At 38.2% G+C, this 25,143-nt stretch overlaps 1 protein-coding gene across 2 annotated transcripts in view; it reads right to left on the bottom strand.

Annotated features, from left to right (window-relative positions):
- npm1b (nucleophosmin 1b) overlaps positions 1-25,143 on the bottom strand; it is a 43,877-nt gene that overhangs the window by 3,511 nt on the left and 15,223 nt on the right. The window contains exons 8-10 of one of the 2 annotated variants that reach the window (XM_055178319.2): positions 20,644-20,730; positions 3,698-3,805; positions 2,704-2,778 (exon numbers count right to left, since the gene is read on the bottom strand). In XM_055178319.2, coding sequence (XP_055034294.2) covers positions 2,704-2,778; positions 3,698-3,805; positions 20,644-20,730 — 270 coding nt within the window. The remainder of the gene's footprint in view (positions 1-2,703; positions 2,779-3,697; positions 3,806-20,643; positions 20,731-25,143) is intronic. The other variant, XM_055178320.2, reaches the window with a different exon arrangement.

Below are 25,143 nucleotides of genomic sequence, written 5' to 3'. Positions count from 1 at the left end.
TGAAATCTATTTTCTTGGTACCGCTAATACAGAAACTTACACTTTCTTCATGCTCGGATACGATGCAGACGTGATGTTGAAGTTTAGTTGAGAGATTTTTCTCTTTTGACTTAACAGTCATCATTTGTGAAGCCTGTTTTACACTACTTTAATATGTTAGGTCGACACCCAACTTGACACATGAGAAAAACTTTGACTTAAAAGAGACTGAGATAGAGGAATGAGTGAACGAGGCATTTAAATCACAGCCAGACATGTCTGTCCTGACAGATCCCTCCTGTTCTTCTGAATGCCAAGAGGTCACCGAGTACATATTTCATCCTCTGATATAAAGACATGCAGGAAAATCTCAATATGCCACTCCGATCAGCCGACTAAGGGTGCCTTTTACACTACTACGATTTTAAATGTGTTTTACGTGGTTTGTATGTCCGTGTACATAATGGGGTCCTGAAAACGCCACTTTGAAGATCGGTTTATGATATCCACGCCTACTCTTCTCCGTGTAAACTTTATAAATGTGCATTTTTAGATTGGTCACATTTTGTAGGTTGATAGAAGCACCGGGGACCCAATTATAGCACTTAAACATGAAAAAAGTACGATTTTATTTTATTAGATTTGTTGCAATAGGTTACACGTGTCAAAGCAGTGGTGCCTTCAAAGTGCCTTACAAACACATCGGTCCAGCAGCACGCAAATTATATTTTAATCGCACAGTAATTGTTTTACCTCGATTATCTTGTTTTTGTAATTGTTTGAAGAAAAAATAAAACGGTTAATTAAAAAAACGATTAATTGCACTGCCCAAAAACCTACTTCACGGTACGCTAAACAAAACTGCTTGATGCTTTTGCTCTCTTGATTGTTTGTGTTTGAAGAGTTTGGTTCCAAAACACAATAAACGCCATTTAAAAAAATTGTCACCACCAAAATCAGTATTGTACCGAACCCCTAAGGTGACATTGGAGTAAAAAAATCAAAAGTTTAGTTTTATGTGCTCACGTGAAACTTTTGCATGCTCACGCGAAACCCTCATGTGCAGAATTTTTTTTTTTTGAAGTTTAGTTTGGAGAAAAAAATAAATAAAGTTTAGTTTCACGTGCGCATGTGAAACTATCGTGTTTAGTTTTGCGCGTGCACGTCAAACTATACACGATACAATACTACAGAGCCCCCTAAGGGGACATGGAGAAAAAATTAAATAAAGTGAAACTATTGCGTGCACACGTGAAAGTTCCAAGTGCGCACGCGCAAGCCCCACATGTGCACGCGAAACCAAACTTCATTAAACCTTTCCCCATGTACCCTTAGGGGCTCCGCAGTATTGTATCAGGTCAGTATTAAAAAGTAAATTCTTAATTTTACACAAAATCTGATATTCGCCGTGTTATTCTGTCATCTTTTCTCCCTTTTTCCCAAAACGTGATAAACGCCAGTCCTCCTTTTCTGAAGAATGCAATAAATCTGCTTAACCAATCACAGCGCACCATTCCACGCATTGTAAACAATGGCGGCGGCGCTTTGCTTACACACGGAATTCTAATTTTCCTCATCTACTTTGTACTTCGTGATCAACAAACAAACAAAAACAAAATAATACTTTGATGGCATTGATAAAACTGTGGTGAACAAAGTCTTTTGATTAATGCCATTAATGTTTATTTTTTAAATCAGTTTATACCACTACTCAACTAAATGAATATAACATAGCAAAGATGAATGCACATTTATATATTGATTCAATAGATTTATAGCATTTTGAAAAAAAAAACATGTCATGGATTTATTGCATTTTGCAGAAAAAAGTTTTTATAATAAATCTTTGAAGTGAAATTATGGATTTGAATTTTTTTATGTTATTATAAATATGCTATGTGAAAGTTTGTAATAGTTTTCATTTTGTCACTTTTATGGTATAGACATTTTTTTTTACCTAAATTAGTCAAAATGGATTTATTGCGTTCTTGAACCAAACTCTTCATTTATAGCTCTGTAGAGGAATGCGTATGTGTGTAAGTTTGTAGTATTTCTTTACAAAGTAACACCGCCATCTACTGGTCTGGCACATATAATACAGCAGATGTAGTTGTCTTTGCAGATCTTTTTGACAGCATTGTTTTTTTCTTGATTTCTTATTGGCTGAGGGTTACTGGAATAAAGTCCAATTATACTTATGCTGCGTTGGAACGTCGTAGCCTAAGCATAGAAGCAAACCCTAACATGTACCTCTTTAAAAAAATGTAACTATGCATCAGTTCCGTCACGTCGCATTCCTCATATGCATTTCCGCTTGCGAAGGTAAAAACAAAGATGGACCAAGTTGAGGAGCGATATTTAACAACTCGCGCTGTAACAAAGGTGCTGTATCGCTATAGTTTATATTTTTTATTTTGTTTGGAGTGAAAGGACCTTAACACACAAAAAAACACAATGTACAATGAGATCTGCATTCTGTTTCTATACAATATTTCTATTCTACCTACCTAATGCTTTAATATTTCTCTTGCCGTCTGAACAGTTACTCACTTAATCTCTTAAGTGCACCGTAAGTGCACTCTGTCATTTCTTACATTTAAAAGACCTCTTAGAAGTCTTTCTCGATTTTGACAGGGCCAAAATTGTTTTCAAGGGTGTACGCGTGTTTTTGCACTATAAACTAGCCAAAGAGCGACGGCGCTTTACAAAAGCCGTGATACTCACTTGTTTATCGGAGATCTTGAATGAGCTTTTAGCGTAGTTCTCAAACTTCTGTTCCGTTTTTGGAAGCGGCCTCCCCTGTGGAGAAAAACATATCTGTGAAAAAATGAAATGGCTCTTTTCATCACTTTTGTTTCTCTGCTAAGTGTTGAGATCATTTTGACCGCGAGCCAGAGCTCTGCTGTGCTGATGAACAGGGCGAGTCGTTCGGCGTTGGACGCACTTCAGTGAACGCATATTTTTGTGGCCTTTACTGTAATTCCACTTCGCCTTATCTACAGCAGACCAAATGAAATCACACCAACACAAATCATCGATCTGCTCGACGCGACCCATCCGCTGAATACTTACAGCTTCAAACTAGATATTACGACATACTAATCAGTTGGTCTTATGTTTCTGGAGGTTTTAAGGCTTTTCTCAAACTAGAGAATCTACGACATTTTTGTCAATTACCACACTGTGTAAACAAATGGAAAACATACGTTACATTTACGACTACAAAAAACCTCAATAGATTAAATTATCTTGATCATCACGTTTTTGTTTATGGGAGAGTGAACTAACAATGTTTATTGAATCAGACATAAATCTAGTGATCGATGATGAAGGCAAAGACAGTGGTGGTCTCCATATGCAGTTAGTGGTCCGGGGTGGTGGATGAATCCGGGTGTTTAGTTGATTGAGGAAGTGAGCAAGCAGGTGGGCTCAGGAAGGCGGGTTAATCCCGGCACATGGCCGATTTGGTGATGTCATATGGGTGGTCATTCCCCCAGGCCACAGTCTTGATACTAAGACACCTCATTAATATTTGACCACCCAATGCTTTGCTGAGCTGGCCTGCTTAATGCATGGCATGTGTACGCATTTGTTTGTATGTCAGGGCTTTGGCTAAAGCGACTGCACGTGTGTGATTACCAACTAAATCAAGAGTAATGCAAACATTGTTAGCGGAGAGACACACCTTGGTACAAAATATGTTGCGTTGTAAGCGTACCTCTTTAGCCGCCGATGCCAGTTTGTTTTTGATCTCACTCAGGTCCGGAGCGCTGGGAGACTTTCCGGACGACCCTGCCGCAGACTTGTCTTTTACCTTCTGTGGTGTCTGTGAATGAGATAAATCGCATGATGAATAAAGTAAGGAAGTAGGTTTTTATAAACCACATTAACTCATTTGCCGCCAGCCATTTTTGGAAAAGTTGCCCACGAGCATTTTTGGTGATTTTCACAAAATGCCTTCCAGGAAAATATATAAACATACAAATATATCAAATGAAACAACAGACCCTCTGCTAACAAACAAACAAACAAAACGAGAAAAAACGTTACAATAATTTTTTTTCTCTGCTTATAAACTCTCAAAAAGCTGAAAAAATTGCATTTTTGTGAATTTTTTTACGGTAAATTCACACAGGGCACAAGCGTTAACGCTTAACGGAAGGCTTGTCTGAAGCATGGCCAACAGCCAATCACAGGGGCCGCAACCTATGCTCCGGTCTTCCATAAACGTAATTGGCTGGCTCTACCTAGGTTATTTGCATAAGGTGATCTCATTGGCCGACGCACGCGTTGCCGCTTGAAAAGTTGAGAAATGTTACGCAAGCAACGGCAGCGACGCGGTGCAGACGGATACACAATTCAGTTCGGCAACGCATGACGTCATCCATTAAAAGTAAATGGGAAGCGTCAACGCTTACGCCCCGTGTGAATGTACCGTTAGAGATCAGATTCAGAACGATTATCAAAACATACACAGAGTTTAAAATTAGTAAATAAGGTTTCGGCTTCACTTTTTTCATAAATTGGATAAGCCATCTAGTGCAGGGGTTTTCAAACTGGGGGGCGGGGCCCCCAGGGGGGCCGCGAGATGGTGCCAGGGGGGCCCCAGTTTTATGACATTTTATCAAATACATTAATTTATCACGAATTCTGTGTAATTAAACATCAAAAAATAAGGCTACTAACCGAAAGCACTACTTTTTTGTATAATTTAATATGTGTTAAATGTTGAGTTTAGAACAGTTTTTTGTCACAAATTTTCTTCGGGGGGCCGCTGTTTTTTGTTTAGACAGCTCTTACATTTATTTTAGTCTAGGACTAGTCTAATCCCTGTCCGGGAAACCGCCCCTTTGGGTCTAATAAAGACAAGTAGGATGGTGGCAATAAAACGATGGCTTTGTCCATAATCCAGGGTTCCCACGGGTCCTTGAAAGTTTGTGAATCTGGGAGAAATAATTCCCTGGGAAGGTCCTGGGACGTTTTTGAAAATATACATACATAGATACAGGTAATTAAAAGTGCTTGAATCTATTTTATGCAAGAAGTTTTCTGGGGAAAAAAATCCATATTATTCCGTGTGTAGTGTAGGATAATTTCATAAAAATTCTTGACGTGCTAAACTGTTGGCTTTAAATGCTTATATCTTCTGTGTGGGAATGTTGATTCATACCAAAATGCTTTTTTGCATAGTTGTGTTTGACACATGAAAACGTCTCGGATTACGTATGTAACTGTTGCGTCTCCCTTACCATACTTCCTGTGTCCCTGTAACACCGTCTTTGGCAATATTTCAGATAGCGATATACTTCCTGGCTACCGCGTCACCCTGTCTTTGTCGTTAAGTCTCATCATTGGTTGAATTTGATATACACATTCAGACGCACCCTGGAGGCGTCCCCAAAGTGTCACCGCAGTGACGCAACGCAAGCTCCCTCAAAAGGGAACTGTAACAATGTATCTTAAAAGGTAACACGATGAAACCTTGCTCTCACTTGAAATGTGTCCCCACATTTAGTCCTTGAATTTAAGGGTATTGGATGTGGAAAGTCCTTGAAAGGTCCTTGAATTTGAAGTTAACTAAGGTGTGGGAACCCTGATAATCCGATAATTTTTTGTAAGTAAGGGGAGTATAGTAACATGGAAACGGCATTGGTTGGAATCCCAGAGAATGCACACACTGAGTAAGTACATACACTGTAAGTTGCTTTGTGTAAAAGTATCTGCCAAATGCAGAATGATTAACTTTTTCAGTCCCGTGACCTGCATTACTGCTATTTTTTAACCGAATGATTTACTTCAGATGGAAGTGTAAAAACTTTCCCTTCCCCAAAACGTATTTTCACTGGAACCGCAACACAAAAAATATATTTTCAATGAAAACAGTGCAACGCTATCGTCACGATATGCAAACTGTGTCGGGGAGACAAACACTTAAAAATACCCGAATTTAGAAAACACCTGCAAGCCAAGCACAACATTTGGGTTCCCTGAGAGAGGGAGAAAAAGAAAAAAGGAAAGAGAGATAGCGAGAAACAAAGAGAAGGAAAGAAAGATAGTGAGAGAGAGAGATTATAAAAATGTAAAGCAGAAGGCATGCATTGTATTCCATAAAAAAACAACTATGCAAAATTAAAAAAGTAACACAATAATGCAGTTACATTTTAAAATAAAAAAACGTCAAGATATATCAAACAACCGAACACATCAGCACGATTAAAACTAGGACATGAAGCCACGTTTAAACTATGAATTTTTTAACACTAGATAATCAAAGCACTGGCATCTGCAAACAATTCACGCTATGATCTTTGTTACCGTCATATCAATTCCGCACCAGCTAAACGCCTCCAACTTGGAGGGAAAGAGATTTTGTTGGCACGTTTTAAGGGAAAATGTTTTATGTGTCTGCTGAAGTTTGGTCACATAAAGAGGGTCAGAGGGATTGTAGGGGTAAATGTCTGTAATATTACAACTTCACTAAAGAATCTGGTGTCCACCCACTATGAGAGCATGTGTGTGTGTGTGTATATGTGTGTGTGTGTTTGTGTGCATGCTCATTGGGCACAGGTGTGTGTCCGGCTTTGATGTGATATACTGTCCCTCTGTTGCATGCTGATGTAAACGTATGCACATGCACACACTGGCCTGTCCATGCACGCAGCCCAGCCAGGAATCCACACTGATTGCAGGGTTACATTGATGGACAGAGTCGTGTTTTCACAGTGAGAGAGAAACAGAAAGAGTGAGAAAAAGTGTGTGTGTGCGCAAGAAAGATCTGCAGAAACTGCTACAGAAACGGCAGCATCACCTGTAATGCACTGACTGATGGATCATTTAGGGCTCTGAGAGTAAGAATTTGGGCTTGTATGGGAATAAACAAACCAAACTGAGACCATCTTGCGGGGTCATGCATGTTCAGTCCGTAATGGTAGTGTATACTACATGTAAATTAGGTGGTCTGAATATGTGACCCTGGTTGCACGGGTATATTTGTAGCAAAAGCCAACAAAACATTGCATGGGTTAAAATGATCTCTTTTTAATGGCAAAAATCATAAGGATATTAAGTAAAGATGTTCCATGAAGATATTTATGTAAATTTCCTACCGTAAATATATCATATAGTTATACGTGTTGTTGAGGACTGTAAAGGCGATTTTGTAAATATTTATTTTTTGCACCCTCAGATCTTCAAATTGTTGTCCAATCCTTACCATACATTACTGGAAAGCTTATTTATTCAGCTTTCACCGATGATGTATGAATCTCAATAAAGAAAAAATACCGTTAAGACCCGTTTAGTTTCTTCTGACATGCATTGTAAAGTTTTTATATCATGGTTAAAGTACATATCCCAACATTAGCTAGTTTTATTTATGAAAATAAAATGTATTTTTGATTTTATAAAATATGTGAGCATCTCCGGTTTTGAATAAGCTGATAAATTATAGACTACAGAAATGACTAGTAGGGGAGAGCGGGGTAAGTTGTCACACTTTTCACACTGTCTAACATTTACTGAGCACTAAAGGTGTGATTAGACACTTAATCTACGAGACGAGACGAGACGCGAGATTGGGTTCAGGAGAACGAGACGAGATTTTTACATTTTTTTAAGAAATCCTCAATGATAAAATAAATGCGAAAAAATTATCAAGAAATTTTTTCCATATCAGTCGATATCGATAATTATCATGATAAATAACAAATCTTTATTCCTGTCAAATTTAAAGGCAGATTTTTGCTCCTGAATGAAAATTGTAATAACCAGACAGTTAATAATGGTTTTAAACTATTTTTTATTCAGAACATGACAAATACAAATACTAAAATCTTGATTTAATGTTCAGGCATCTGTATTAAATGTAAATATATTTGCTATGAAATGACACAGAAAGCAGCAGGCTACTGCCCAAGTAGCAGTGCTGCGCCTTCTGAGAATATAGTTCCCAGTATGTATACTGTTAAAAGATGGCTGTGTCTCATATGACCTTGTTATTTGTTCATGCTGTGACTATACAAATTACAACACCTAAATAGGAAAATTTTCGCGTTATTTTGTCACTTATTTGGAGCAGTATGCTAGCTGGAGCCATTTACTTCCAGTCTTTGTGCTAAGCTAAGCTAGCGGGGGCTGCGTCAAACAGAGTTACAGCACGCACAGAGATGAGAAAGGTATGTATGGACTTATCTAACTCTGGGGGATACGGTGAATAAGCTAAATTCCCAAAATGTGGGCGTGTTCCTTTAAGACCCAAGACAGACTGCTTTAAGTTTTAATATACTGAGTAATATCCAGCTGTTTATGGTCACTTAAACAAGAAAGAAAACTTAGTTCAGTGATCACGTGTGTGTTTTACACACTCAAAAAAAATATTTTTGCACCTTGTCTAATTTACTTAAATGAAACAAGTTAATACAACACAATTTTTTATTTTTTTTGTCTCAACCTATTTTTATAATGGTCAATCTGCTTAAATTTAAAAAAATTACATGAGCTAAATCATTTTATATTGGGAGCACATTAATGATTTTTGTTGCTATTGCTTACTGGGCCGTGAATCTGTATTTCCCAGCATGCTTTGCATGCAACTGCCTTTGGAGAGTATTCTTTTAAATTAAGTGTTATTTTATGCATTTTTAGGTAAAGAGAAAGACTTCATAGTGTTTAATGTTGGTTTATCTTATTGATTTAGAAGAGTTTGTGTTATATTTTTACGAATTGTTTGGTTACCATCGTGCAGAAGAGTGGCGCTTGTGGTTAAGTTGTGGATGTGACGTACGTAGTTCTTTTAAAGAGCACTAACATGTGTCTCTTCTCACATGTTCAACCAATGTGTCATTAGCATGCTAACGTGTGCTTATGCTAATTAGTGTTATATAGAAACGGACAATTGGTTTAACTAGACTTTTTTGCTTGAATGAACTTATTTTGTCTTTGTTGAACAGACCAGAATTAATTGGGTGGAAAAGTTTAATTGAATTAAGTTTATTGAACAAGATATTTTTATGAGCAATGAAAATATATTTATTAAGTTGGTGCAACAAAAGATTATTTGTTTAAATTAACTTATTGTATTCTTGTTGTACAAGTCTAAACTAATTTCGTGGAAAAGTTTTCCTTAATTCAATTATGTTGAATGAACAAACATTTTTTTTGAGTGCACAAGCTATACAGGCTTATAAATGGATGTTAAGAGCATCACGTACACTCATACATCTGCTGTTTTTCCTCAGTTTCCTGAATTTGTGAATGTCCTGTAAAAATACATTTACAGCTGTGCGGACGTGTGCACGCACAAGGCGGACGCTGAAAGAAAGTACAGTATACTGTACCTATTTTGTCTGCTGTGTTCCCGGCTTTGATAAAAACTGTTTGCATGTCCAACATTACGCAAAAGAAAAATGTTTACACGCATTTGGATGCCATTTGCGTTATCGGCATCGCGAAAATTATAGGGCTCTACTAATAAATAAATAACTTGCCTCATCTTCCACTCCTTCAAGTCTAACTGACACTGTGATTGTAAACCAAGAGCGCGTGCCGTATCCAGAAGTGCTTGCGCAACATTACGCACAGTGCGTGAACATTATCGATCACTTACCGAACTGTCGTTATCGTTTTATCGGGAAAATTTATATCGGCAAAATTATCGTTATCGAATTATCGCCCAGCACTAAATCACAATGGTATAAATCACATACCAAATTAAAGAATAAAGTCTTGAGAACATTTCTTGTATTCATTACATTTTTTATATTTTATCTCATTACAGAGTTGTAGGCTAATTAATAGAGAATGATCACTTGTGACAACTTACCCCGGCTTAAACAAAAACCATGATAAACTACGTCTTGATACTCAAAGTTCCTCCCCTTAGGCTTTACTGACAAACTTTACCATCTGAAGAATTTATATTTCTTACTTTAGGAGAATAAATACTTCAGAAAGTGTAATACCAGTGAAGGTGGACTAAAAGCCAAAAGTATTTTGAGGTGGACTCGAGTGTAAAAAAAATACCCTCAATCGTGTCACTGTGGACCCATTGTGACCCGAACCCAGTTCGGTTTCAAGATGAAAAGGTGACCGACCCTCAAGAGACTCCAGAACTTTTGGTTATGCCAGATGAAAGCAGAAGGAGAATGAGGAACACTAAGTAACGAACAATGTCTTCCAGTCTTTTGCTCTCTGAACAAAATAAATAATCCTCTTTTCCTCCGTAGCGATTGACGAGCATGCGATAGATCAAAAGGTATCAGATTAAAGGACAAATGCACTCACAACACACACACACAGACACACACAGGACTGGCAGTGGGCCAGAGAGGCCCGGTGTGGTGGAGCCATTATATAGCAGGGCGTTTTTGTCTTTTTTGTTGGGAAAGGACAGCTGTAGAGTTAAGACAGCTGACAGACAGAAAGCGCAGCGAGCTTTTTAATCTACGCCAGACGCTGATTACAGATGCCAGGGGACGGCACTTAATCATTAGCACGCTAGCATTTGATGTAATCGGCTGTCCTCAATACACACAAACACACACACGCAAAGCCGACGCACCTCCGCGTGTCCTCTCTGACTCCATGGAGAGCCCATCCAAGGTGGATTCTGGAAGCTGTGATTGAGAAAATCTTTCCTAAACTTTTACAATCCAAAACATTAAGGACTTTGAACACTGTCCTTAGCTTTACTGCAAGTCTCAATTTCATAAGAAATGACATCACAAGCCGTGCCGACACTCAAATACACCACTCAATACTGAAAGATACAGTATAGGTTTTAGCGCCATCTAGTGGTGAGATTGCCAATTGCAACCAACCCCAGTTCCTAAACGCAATGAGAAGCTACGGTACAGTAGCTGCCACAGGATAAAAATGTCGTCGTCTAAGATAACATAGTGACGAAACATGCTCTGTAAAACTGTTTGTCCATTTAGGGCTACTGTAGAAACATAACGGCGACTTCCATATAAGGAGACCCGCGGTGTTTGTACCGTATTTTCCGGACTATAAGTCGCTCCGGAGTATAAGTCGCATCATTCAAAAATGCGTCATTAAGACAAAATAACATATATATGTCGCACATCGCGTTTATTTAGAAAATTATTTCACAAAATCCAAGCCGAAGAAGAGACATTTAATCTGGAAAGGCAAGTTATTCAACTAAACAATAACAGACAGAACAGCAGGCTGAATAGATGTCTGTACGTTAAAGTAATATTATCAGTTATTTAAACGATAAACCATAGCATACAGAACTTACCTGGAAGGTTGAATAGGCTAAATTAACTGAACAAGTTGCTCACGTTATTTATGTGCATTATTTACATGCTACAGTAGTTACATTCCTTTAAGATAATGTAATTAATAGTGGAAAATAATCAGTTTTAAAAAATTTAGCACTTTCTATCATCGTTCGCCAGACGTTCTCACGTTCATCACGCAGCTATTCCTGTTAGAGGCAAAAACATTTAATTAACTAATAATCCAGTATGCGTTCATTTTCTGTCATAGTCTCCTCAAAATCAAGTTCCACCTGAGTGTTCCAAATAAAAATATTTTCATTTTCATTATGACCACACCACGCCCCCACCCAACCCTACCACCTTAACTCTTTCACCGCCAGCGTTTTTTAAAAAAGTTGCCAGCGCCAGCGTTTTTCATGATTTTCACAAAAGTTTAATGCCTTCCAGAAAATGTTTTTCTTCAAATATATAAACATACAATATACCAAATGAAAGAACAGACCCTCTGCTTTCAAACAAACAAAAAAAAAAAACGTTTCATCCTACCTTGAGTAGTTCTTTTGTAATCAGCTTTTGAACATGAGTAGGTTTCTGCAAAAACACCACATTTTATAATAATTCCATTTTTGTGACAGTCTTTTCATAGAGATTCCATTCAGAGCGATCTTTAAAACAGACACGGACATGCAGCCGCTTGCCATAGGGCAATACTTCCGGGTTTAAAAAGTTGCGGAATGGCGCCACCTAGTGGATAATAGCGGTATTTGCGGAAAGACGGAAATACTCGTCATTGGCGGGGAAGCGTTTTCTCTTGATTGACGAGATATCTCGTCAATGGCGGGGAAAGAGTTAACTAACACATTTTCTGCAGGAAACCCTGAAGCTTTTGTTATCGTTTCAGGATTACAAAGTTACATATTGTGCCTTTAACTATAATGGCAAGTTATTTCCCTATGTTAGGAAAACTAAATTATTGTTTGTAACAAAATTACTGTATGTATGTATGTACCATGTATGGACTGCTATAATTTCAAGACATGACCATTACAATCATCTCCACTAATATCATATTATTTACATTTATGACTTTCACAGATGCTTTCCAAATGACCTACTAATGCAGTGCTTCTCAAATAGTGGGGCGGGACCAAGCATGCCGCACAAGCCCTGAAAAGTGAAGCCAAAACGTCTCGATCGCCCCCCAGTGACCGGTCCCAGTATAGGTCATAAAGCCCGCCTCCCCATGTTATTCAATGGGACTTGAGACCAACTAAAAAAATTATTTACACTTCAATTATCTTTTTTCCAAAGCTGGTTTCTGTCATTTACTGTAGGTTTTATCACGCAGATGTAAATTCAAATGTTTGTTTTTAAAATAGGTTTGTGTTTAGTTAGTTATTTAATGATATAAAAACGGTGGTGTCACGTCATGATTGACAGCTGTGAAATCGTGTGATATGCGCATTCTATTCGAGCGAGGGCGCGGTTTTGACTTCGCGCCTTCCCTTCCTGCTCACTACTGCGCATGACTGGTCCCGAAATCGCTATTGCGCAGACTCAAGACCCAAGATGTCAGCGCCATATCAGGACACTGGCGGCTTCACTTTTCACCAATGGAAGAGAGCGAACAGGCGTCGTCCATCTTTTTTACAGTCTATGGGCGGGACCCCCAGGGGGGGCTCAAAGCGACACCAGGGGGGGCGCGCGAGACCCCAGGAAAAATACTTTTTCAGGAAGTGATTTTTTGCACTGTCACTTAAAGATATTACACCCCAATCCGGCTGATAAGCCGCTTGAGTTTTTATTATTATTTATTGATTATATTTAATTTAATTTTTCAGTATCAAATGGTCAAAAAAATATTATACTTTAAATAAGGATTGTTTTTTTCAGGCAAATTGATGCATTTTAAGTCTTTTTTGTTACAGACTAAAAAACAATGTTAATAAAGTTATTCTTTGTTGTAAGTTGATCGATATTTCTATTTTTGTGTTTTCTTTATTGTTAATAAGGATACAATGTTTTGCAGATGTGTCATTTTATAGACAAATTATACTATTTACAGTCGCGGCGGAGAGTTGGGGGGCGCGAAATGTTTACTTCTTCCTAGGGGGGGCGTGACAGAAAATAATTGAGAAGCACTGTACTAATGCATTGAAGGTATACATATCCCTTATCATTATATGCATTACCTGGGATCAAACCAATGACCTTTGAGTAATTAATCATCAACATTAAATTGCACTGTGACCAACCACAACTTATCACATTTACTGTACACAAAGTTTAGGTTTAAACTGAAATCAGACTTAATGGATTAAATGTACCTATACAGTTTGCAGTCTATAAATAAAACATAAAACAATCTAACAAGACTCAAAGCAACAACATTCCCGAATTCCTTAGAAAACTGTCCATCCTATTCCGAAATAATGACATCTTGTGACCCATACTATTGCGTAAACGTGTCTCTACATGCGCATGCCGTCTCAGAAAGCATTCCACACTTTCCTGAGTATTCTGTGTAAATGCGAATGATTTCTCTTCATGGTCTCATAAAGATATGCAGCTATAGTTTAACAGCTCATATATGTGAGAATGCAATGTTAAGCAACGTAGCGTCTGCCACGCTTTAATGACAGACCACACAGTTTCCGCTCTCCTCATGGCCCGCAGGGACACCAAGTCCTAATGATTTCTAATGGTGGGGAGTGGCCACCGGAAACAAGGGTGTTGGTAAGGACGAAGGGTTGTTTGTAAAGCCCACCGGAAGCCGAAGTGTGAAAAAGTGCCAGTTTTGACAAGTTTCGAGATGGAAGGTTGTCCGATCGGGTGTCTGATCTCATCAGGTTTTTTAACAACCGCTGTCTTGCATCAGAACGTGGCTATTATGGAATTAGCCGAATGTGCGCACTGACACACACACAGCCCTCTGGCTGTTTCATACACTAGGTAATTAGCACTCCTCACGACAGCCATCTAAGAAGGTAATGACATGCTTACCCGTTCTTACATTGTTAGGTCAAGTGAACTGCAAGCAGGAGCGATGAGAAACCCGTCGAGACATTGTGAAGGGGTGTGTGGGTGCTTATGTGTTAAAGGTGGTCTGTGTTTAAATGCCAAAAACCAAAGGTCGACGTGTAACGGTTTAAACCCGTCCTGAGGGGGAGTGTTTTAGGGGCCAAAGGTCAGAAACATTTACATAAGCAGGGAAAGTTTAGTCTCGCTGTTGTCTGTCACCTGTCTTATTTTGACCTGCCCGTTTTAAGTAATTGCTTTGGGATGTTTGACAGCCAGAGCTTGATGGACATTTATGACTATTTTAAATCTGATAATATCTTAAACACAACAGTGGCCACCCATGGCCTTGGTTCTGGAAGTATATTTTCCTCTTTGGCATTGGCATTTATTTTAAAGAGGACATCTCACTTTTTTAAGATGTAAAATAAATCTTTGGTGTCCCCAGAGTACATATGTTAAGTGTTTTTGGGTGTGTCCTTAAAATCCAAATGAGCTGATCTCTGCACTAAATGGCAGTGCCGTGGTTGGATAGTGCAGATTAAGGGGTGGTATTATCCCTTTCTGACATCACAAGGGGAGCCAAATTTCACCAATTAGACCAATTTTTTTACATGCTTGCAGAGAATGGTTTACCAAAACTTAGTTACTAGGTTGTTCTTTTTCACATTTTTTAGGTTGATAGAAGCACTGGGGACACAATTATAGCACTTAAACATGAAAAAAGTCATTTTTTATGATGTCTTCTTTTAATAAACAGATGTAAGCCCTGAACCTAACAATCAGCTTTAAGCTTAACATTTCATGCAAAGCAACAAGTATTTAAAAATCTGCTAAAAAAGACAAACTGCGGATTTTAACTGTTTCCCCACCATTGACGAGATAACTCTTCCCTGCCAACGACGAGCATTTTCAGCTTTCTGCAATACCGCTATTATCCAGTTCCGCAACTTATACAACCCATCATGAAAATGCTGGCGCTGGCTGGAAAACTTTTTTTTTTAAATGCTGGCAGGGAAAGAGTTAATGAGCCACTCATTTTATAAGACACTATAAAACAACTTTTCTTTATTGTTTATATTTATAAAATATCACATTTATAAAGTTGCATATAATTGCCAATCATCATTCGATAAAAAATTATTATTTTCTGGGGCAGGTGCATTATATAAAGTCCGCGAGGCACTTGCCAACCTGTATGCATGAGCAGTAGCTGAAACGATCTCGAGAATTTTTTTGCACATTTTGAGCTTACTAAACCAAACTTATGGTACAGTTGATGTCACATATAATTTTTGTTCAGAAATGTGTTGCTAAATTGTTATTTTAGCGTGCATTTTAAGCTGCTTTTCCACTATACACGACATTCAAACATGACTGTCGGAGTTCGCCCCCTAGTGGCAGTCGTCATGAAACTTCAGTTTAATTGTAAATCCGTGCCAATATGGGAGAGAAGCTCATTCCAGGGCAAGAGTCTTCAATCTACGAATATTTACTATAGTGAAATAAATAAATGAATAAAACAATAAACAGCTATGCATGAATGACAAAGACCGACAATATTTTTGGGGAGAACATATGAAGAGTTTGGTTCCAAAACATGATAAACGCCATTTAGAAAAAAAAGAGTTACCGTCAAAATCAGTATTGTATCAGGTCAGTATTAAAAAGTAAATATTTAATTTTACGCAAAATCCGATATCCGCCGTGTTTTTCTGTCATCTTTTCTCCCTTTTTTCCTAAAACGCGATAAACGCCACTCCTCCTTCTCTGCAGAATGCAATAAATCCGCTCAACAAATCACAGCGCACCATTTCACACATTGTAAACAACAATGGCGCCACGTTGAATACACACAGAATCTTATTTTTCTTCATCTACTTTGTACTTTGTGATCAACAAACAAACAAACAAACACAAAATAATACTTTGATGACATTGCAAAACCTGTGGTGGTTTTCTGTGACGGGAAACAAACGTAAGCCATCAAATAATTTACGTGAAAGGCACTCAGCGGAAGAAAAAATGTCAGCTGTTGCTTGTTCTCTTGACAGCATCAAGCTTCTCTCATGCTAACACATTGACCCCAGGGGATCTTATGAAAAACTTTCCATTATTTTACTTGAAGTCAACGAAAATCGAGCAGGACCAAAACATTTTATAGCTGATCGCCATCAATAAAGTTCAGCAACAATAAATAAATATTTAAAAATCAAATTATGGATTTGAATTTTTAATTTTATTATAACCAAAAGATGCTATGTGAAAGATTGTAACAGTAAATAGTGGTTTTCATCTCGTAACTTTCTTTGAAACAAGTTTTAACTGAAATTAGTCAAAATGGATTTATTGAGTTTTGGAACCAAACTCTTTATGTAGAGACAAGATTACATTTACATTTAGTCATTTTGCAGACGCTTTTGTTCAAAGCGACTTACAAATTATGTAATAATGTGTATATATTAAATTAATAATGTATTACTTAAAGGAATAGTCTACTCATTTTCAATATTAAAATATGTTATTACCTTAACTAAGAATTGTTGATACATCCCTCTATCATCTGTGTGCGTGCACGTAAGCGCTGGAGCGCGCTGCGACGCTTCGATAGCATTTAGCTTAGCCCCATTCATTCAATGGTACCATTTAGAGATAAAGTTAGAAGTGACCAAACACATCAACGTTTTTCCTATTTAAGACGAGTAGTTATACGAGCAAGTTTGGTGGTACAAAATAAAACGTAGCGCTTTTCTAAGCGGATTTAAAAGAGGAACTATATTTTATGGCGTAATAGCACTTTTGGGAGTACTTCAACTCGCCTGAAAAGTCCGCTCTCACTCTCATAATGGGAGAGGGAGGGTGTTACTGCGCCGAGTCGAAGTACTCCCAAAAGTGCTATTACGCCATAAAATATAGTTCCTCTTTTAAATCCGCTTAGAAAAGCGCTACGTTTTATTTTGTACCACCAAACTTGCTAGTATAACTACTCGTCTTAAATAGGAAAAACATTGATGTGTTTGGTCACTTCTAACTTTATCTCTAAATGGTACCATTGAATGAATGGGGCTAAGCTAAATGCTATCGAAGCGTCGCAGCGCGCTCCAGCGCTTACGTGCACGCACACAGATGATAGAGGGATGTATCAACAATTCTTAGTTAAGGTAATAACATATTTTAATATTGAAAATGAGTAGACTATTCCTTTAACAGTAATAAATAGTTTTTAAAGGATTCAAGTGTTACTGATAAAGTCTATGTATCGCATGAGGTGTAGTCGCACAAGTTCAAATTTTTTTTAAATCCAATGCTCAAAACGGATCCAAAAATTACGCATCCGCAGATGGTCGTCACCTCACGTGGCCCCTTTGCGACTCTCCATTGGGGGAATGAATGACTTCCGGTTTATCGGACAGTGTTTGTTGTGTACAGTGGAAAGGCGGCTTTAGAGATATCTGTCTCTCCCTATTCAAGTAGATATGACTTCAGTCTTGCATGAGTGAAATAGCGTCCTGGAGACATTGCAAACATGGCCCCCTAGTGGCGTGACTTCCCTTAAGGGACTTTGGTCTCTCCTGAAGAGTTAACATGCCTAAAATATAAATCTATGGGGTCATCTATGGGGTAAATTAATCGGCTTTTTATTTCCAGACCTTTAGCAGATACATCTGTACACCTCACTGTGACCAGCATTCCTGCTTCTGTGTCTTTCTGATTCAGCACCACAATTACAGCAAGGAAAAAACTAAAGAGCAACATCAAAAGACTGTTCAACGCCACACGACTCCATGTGCACTGGTCAGAGGGGAAAATATGTGATTAGAAGAAAGTCTGGTGAACGTTTTTCAGATTCCCAGCAGTAGACTACCTGCCAGAAGGCCGCGGCTATGAGAGTAGTTGTTATTTTAAAGAAGACCACAAATGACCCTTCAAATTGAACATTTTGGGATTGTTGCCACCAGCAGCTAGTTAAGAGTGCGTGCATGGGAAAATATGATGGCCCTTTTCCATGACCTGAAAAAAAAACCCTTTGAATGTGAAGATGTTTTCTCTAATACTCTTGACTATTAAATGTGTATTAAGGGCATTCACTACAATAAAAGATCCTGAAATAATGGCTTTGTGGATTTGGGACCATATTGTCCTCCTAAGATTGGGCGGTTTTGAGCTAATCGCAGCTGGAGTTTTGAATGCCGTTGCACACATTTATCTTCGGGGTACTGCTGGTCTAACTTGCGTTTTAGCGTTTGACGTTGTTGGCTGATCGTAAACAAAGACAAACTGGCTCATTATCCTGTGCCTTTCTCTGCGAGACAAAATGCACCTGCACGTTTGCTAAGAATTAGTGCTGGCATTCGTCGGTAGACCTTGGCTTTTGGTTTTTGCTTGGCTGAATGGGATCTAGACAAGATATCAAAACCTGCGTACAGCGTTTTTGGTAACAGCTGGCATGACCACTACCATCATCATCCACAGCAGCAGCAATTTTGGAATTTGGAAACGTAGCTCCCTTCTGAATGTTATGAGGATTTGTATTGTGTGACTTTTCAATGGGTTCACATTTCTTTATTCTTTAAATACATTGTGGTACTTTAATGTCATTTATGTACGTAAGAGTGTCAAAGACTCAAAAAACGGATGTTACTTGTTAATGTTTGCTCAGGCAATGTCGCAGTGTACACATGTACCACATTTATTAATATAGACGGATATATAATATAGATTAATCGGACGCACATGCGGTGAAGCGATTATGCATCTGGTCAGAACTTTACTTCCGGCCTCTGTTTGTTTAACGGTTTGACTAGTTGCTAAACTGAACTGTTGAACACATACCTCGTCGAAGTGTTGTTTATTTTGCTTTATATCTAAATAAACTAAAAGAGCTTTTTGTTATTGATTCTAAGTGGAGTTTATCGGAAGTTACGTGTGTTCTACGAAAGCCGTTTGTTTATGTTGTTACTTATAATGTGATGTGTTGACATTCATCAAATAATATATAAAAAAGAAATTAATCAATTGAGACAAACGACAGTGTACAAATTAACTCTTTTCCCACCAGCATATTTTTTTAAGTTGCCAACAATTTTTATGATTTTTACAAGTTTAATGCCTTACAGAAAAATGTTGTCTTCTTTAAATTTATAAAAACATACAATATGTTTGAACAGACCCTCTGCTTTCAAACAAAAAAGTTTCATCCTATCTTTATTTGTTCTCTTTTTACTCGTGGTTGTTATGGTCTTGCGATAGAAAAGTCAGACTATTATAAAATCACCATAAACTTTTATACACCCAGTGCAGGATTTCCCGCAGCACATTTTAGTTAAGGCGGCCTGCCTAAACTTGGAAACCCTACCACCTTAACTAGGTCGTCCAAAAAAAATCAATCGCTGCACAAAAGACCGTAAAGTGCATCTCGGAGAATAGCACGCATGCGCATCACGCCACACGGCCGAAATGAGAAAGACGTGGTCCGGACCATCACTGTCTGGAGGATAACTAGCCAGTTGATAAAACATCTCGGAGAATAGCGCGGACGCACTTTACACCGCGAGCGTGCACGCGCACCACACGGCCGAAATGAGATAAGATGTGGTCCGTTTATTTGAGTGTTTTAAATAAAAATATTTTAATTTTCATCATGACACATACGCCCCGCCCCTTTGATGGCCACGCCCTCGGCCCCACACCACCTTAACTAACAAATTTTCTGCGGGAAACTCTGCAGTGTTTTATAAATGGTGTAAGAGCACCACCTAGTGTAAAATCACAAAAAAATATGCATTGCCATAAAAACTTGGCAGGGAAGTGTTTTCTCTTAATTGACGAGATAACTCGTCAATGGCGGGAAAAGAGTTAAACACTCACTTGACATCCGGCCACACCTTTTGTGCCTGTGAAATGTCACTGTGCGGAGGTGAATGTGACCTTAATGCAATAGTTCAGTGAAAATTAAAAATACCTCACAATTTACAAGATACATATGTCCATTATCTTTCAGACGAACACAATTTGAGTTATTTTAGAAAATGTCCTGGCTTTTCCAAGCTTTATAACGATAGAAAACCAGAAGCTAGTTTTATAGTTGATACCATTTTAAATATGCTCAATTACCATCAGAAAGCCTTTATTAACACCTTGTATTACTTCAATGAGGGATGGATGGCTTTTTTTGGGCTTGAAAGTCATGGACCCTGTTTTCTTTAGTAACAAAGCTTGGAAGAGCCAGGACATTTTCTAAAATACCTCAAACTGTGTTAGTCTGAAAGATGATGGACATATACATCTCATACTGTTTGAGGTTGAGTAAATCATGGGGTAATTTTCATTTTTTGCTGAATTATCGTTTTAAGTGTTGCCAATCTGGATGAACACATCCTGATCTCAAAGCAGGTTCTCGTACCTTATCTTGAGATTTTCCTGGTGTTGCTGCTTTCCTGTCTGGCGAGCCGTTCTGTCTGTCTGCACTCTTCTTCTTCTCTGGGGTCTGCTTAAACGGACAGAGACATAAAGGGAGAGAGATTATGATCCCTGAAAATATTTCAAAGTATGCTCAGTGTAAGGATCACAACAGTGGACAATGTGAGTGATTTTGGTGGCTTTGGTCTTCAGCGACGTAATACAATATGCATGTTGAATGTTTTTCAGTCAGCCTGTCAGACAGCCATGATGAAGGAGTGCAGTAATTTGCAGAAAGCACAGCCTGTCACACATGACCTGAAGGGTCCGCAGGACAACATCACTGCTCTATAACTCTATAGCCAGGGTGATGAGAGAAGATCAAGGGAAGGCGAGAGAGTAATACTTTCTATGAACCCTTTACGTGCATGGGAAAATTATGTCACAGTGAAAAATCTTAAAATGTGGGATCACAAGTTCACCTCTAAAATACACTATATGATCAGTTATGTACCATTAAAAAATACCAGAAAGATTTTATTTATAAGTACTTATTTGTCATGAACAAAACAAGACGGGAAAAAATTAAAGACCATCAGGGGGAATGAAAGATTAAAGAAATCGGGATGGTGGGATGATAGTATGGAGAAGTGTATGACAGCTAAACTGAGCTGTCATTTTTCCTCAGGGCAAGAATTAGTCCTCACAGAGCAGGTATGTACCTCGTACACTTTGATCTCTAAATACACACAAGCACGCTCCAGCAAACACCAGGACACGATTTGCAGGAACACACACACATGCATACATTAAATACGTATACATTGAAGCACACACACACTAATATGCATGTATGTGTAATATATATTTATATGTGACCTGGACCACCAAACCAATCATAAAGAGTCAATTTTTTAAAATTGAGATTTTCATTGGTGTATGGTTTGTTAAGATGTTAAGCACAATATTTGGCCGAGATACAACTATTTGGAAATGTGGAATCTGAGGGTGCAAAAAATCTAAATATTGACAAAAGTCCTTAGCAACACATATTACATAATGATAAATACATTTTTGATATTTGCAGTAGGAAATTTACAAAATATCTTCATGTTACATGATCTTTACTTAATATCCTAATGATTTTAGAATTCAAAATTTATAATTCTGACTTATACAATGTATTGTTGGCTATTGCTACAAATATACCTGTTTGACTTATGACATATAGGTCATATATATTTATATACATACAAATAATCTTGCTTGATTCAGATTGGCCATTGGCGACAATCGGAGATTTGTTATTCCCAGATAACAATCATGGAAAACAAGTAACACAGCCTCATCCAGGTACTGCAAGTCATCTTCTGGTGCAGTTTAATACTCTGTCAATGTAATTACAGGTTTTCCAGCAGCACTTTGCAGTTCGGGCGGCCCGCCTAAGCTGGGAAACCCTACCACCTTAACTAGGTCGTCCAAAAAAAAAAAAAAAAATTCTGCTGCACAAAAGGCCGTCAAGTGCATCTTGGAGAATAGCGCGGATGCACTTCACACCACGAGCGGGCACGCACGCCACAAGGCCGAAATGAGAAAGATGTGTTCTGGACCGTCACTGTCTGGAGAATAACTAGTAGCCAGTTGATAAAACATCTCGGAGAATAGCACGGACTCGCTTCACACCGTGAGCGTGCACGCGCGCCACACGGCCTAAATGAGATAAAGACGTGGTCCGTCATGTCTGGAGGATAGCCAGTTGATAAAACGCATTGTCCGTAAGAACTGTAAGTGGACTTATGTTTTGGGTTCAGGGCTCGAAATTGTGACCATTTTGGTCGCATATGCGACCGAAATTTAATCTGTGCGACCTTAAAATATATTTGGGAGCAGTTGTGCGACTGCCAATTTTGTTGTGACGCGAGTTGATTGTGATCATGCGTGCTGGCGCTGTCCCAGGTTCAGTGTTCTCTCCAACGATACATAACCAATCAAATTTCACCATAAAGTTCTTGCGTTTAATGAAGACCGCAGATTGGCTAATATGAGCGTCAGTCATTCCTTGTTGCCGTGAAGCGCGGAAATGTGAAAAGACGAACGCGTCGCGAGCATGACGAGAGCGAGACGATTACAGCCAAGGTTATTACTGTATTTTTTGACGACAATCCGGATTCAATTGTAACTCCACCACCGGAAAATACGAGTTGACGTTAAACCTTTCAGAGAGAGTGGCTTAAAGATTTCGAGTGTCTCCACTATGAAAATGTAACTTACTGTGTTTACTGTAAATCCTGTAAAACGGCGTTAATGGCGGAATCAAAACATTTTAAGCGCCAGACGTACCTTGCTTAAACATGGCGAAAGTGCCAAAAATACAAGACGTGTCATGACAAATGTGTTTATTATTGATGGAGACACCGAGCTGTCTGTCAAAGTGTGTTTGATGGTGTATGTGCGCATGCGCTGGTGAATGGACATTCGACAAACATCCTTGTGGTCCATGTTGACGTGGAATACGACAATGCTGATGGTATGTTTTTGTTGTATTTTTTAAAACATTGCCTATTTAGTAGTAAAAGCATCCTGGTAATGCAGTTATCAATACCAATATATATTAGCCTTCTATATTAGGGTCACTTTTGTAATGTCACAATTAATCAGTGTTTTACGTGTTTGCTAGATTTTCTATGTAATCTTAATCATGTTACCTGTAATTGTTAAATTATTATTGCTGCAATACTATTTCAACAGCATTTGGGTATTAATTTAGGAATTTATGCAGCAAAAAAATAAAATAAAATAAAATAGAAAACCAACTTTTCAATGCTGGCCATAGGACGTGTAAAGCCCGGTGGTGGTGTTTTATTTTTAATAAAATAAATCTATTAACATTTACATTGTAGTTGTGGTGCTTTTAAATTTTTTGATGGATGCGCCTAAATTTTTGCTGGTGCTCCTAACTCTTTAAAGTTGGGAGCACCAGTGCTACCATATAAAAAAGTTAATTTTGAGCCCTGGGGTTTATTTAAGCCTGGTATTATATTACAGTCTACAGTTCTTGCGAATTTAAAGTAAGTTAGCTGGTGATTTTGTTGTTTGAGCAACCTGCTAGCTAGGTTTCACGTGCCTGCTGATTCGATATAATTGTTGAACGCTCTTGCTCACGTTATTTATGTGCATTATTTACATGCTACATTAGTTATACTCCTTTAAGATAATGTAATTAATAGCAGGAAATCCGTTTTTACAATCTTCGCGCTATCTATCATCATTCGCCAGACGTTCTACAAATCTGCTTTAGTTTGTGTTTATTAACCCTTTAGTTTCACTTCATCACGCAGCTATTCCCGTAAGAGGTATTTGTTAAAAACAATTAATTAATAATCTAGTACGTGTTCATTTTCTGTCATAGTTTCTACAAAATTAAGTTTTATTTGAGTGTTTTAAATAAAAAAAATATTTTCATCATGACGTGTACACCCCGCCCCTTTGATTGCCACGCCCCCACCCAACCCTACCACCTTAACTAACAAATTTTCTGCGGGACACCCTGAAATATGAATAATAAATAACCTATATGCACTTTTATTTACAAACGATTTAACAAAATTGCATCTTATTTGAACTTCGTGTCTTGGCATAAGTTATTAAACCTGCAATAGAAGGTTTGCATTTTTGTAAAAAGTATTCAAATCAATGTTTCCTATCCAATAATTTACTCAGGTGACAAGAAGCCGTGTAATGTCGGAGCCGATGATGTAATGGGCAGCGCTCCGACGTAGTGCTTTCGTACTTTCGGCGACCCGAGTTCGATTCCTGGGTCGTGATCATGTGCCGATCCCATACTCCTCTTTCTTTCCTGTACTTCCTCACTTACTGTTAAATAAAGGCAAAACAGCCCAAACAAATACGCGAGGTAATATACAGCCAATCGGTTGTTATCGCAAATTATACACAGGTCTGTTGAATGCTGTATTCTGATTGGTTGAGAAATGTTCCGTGGGTATGCATTATTTTTCGATAATCGCACACCTAACTTGTCAAATGTCTTAAAAATAGGCACCAGAGCAATGTTTGTGGTAACCGTGGTATAAGAGGAATAATTGACTCTTTACTCTTGACTATTTAAAAATAATGCAGTGTAACAGCACTCCGCTTCGGGTCGTGCCGCATTACCACCTTGGGTGTGCATTATTTTCTTATAATTCAATGGCCCATCATCAATTATTCCTTACATAAAACACATCAGTGATCCCATTGTCAGGGTTATTCCTTACATTTAATGTAGGTGTTACATTTTTTGTACATGGGTACGAAAAGAGCAAGTGACGCTTAAAGCGATGAAGTCATGCTGTCTTAGGGCTCTTTAAGTGTCTGGCCTCCCAGCATGCATTTAGTAAAGACTGCATTGCAGAAATATGATCATTACACTCCAGACAGAAGAAAGTGTGTAAACATCTGCAAACAGACAAACATGGACAGACAAACTGAACAAGTTGTTCTTAAG

The sequence above is a fragment of the Misgurnus anguillicaudatus genome, chromosome 16 (assembly GCF_027580225.2).
Source record: "Misgurnus anguillicaudatus chromosome 16, ASM2758022v2, whole genome shotgun sequence".
NCBI lineage: Eukaryota > Metazoa > Chordata > Actinopteri > Cypriniformes > Cobitidae > Misgurnus > Misgurnus anguillicaudatus.
Note: the sequence above shows the minus strand (reverse complement) of the source record. Positions and strands in the feature narration are given on the sequence as shown.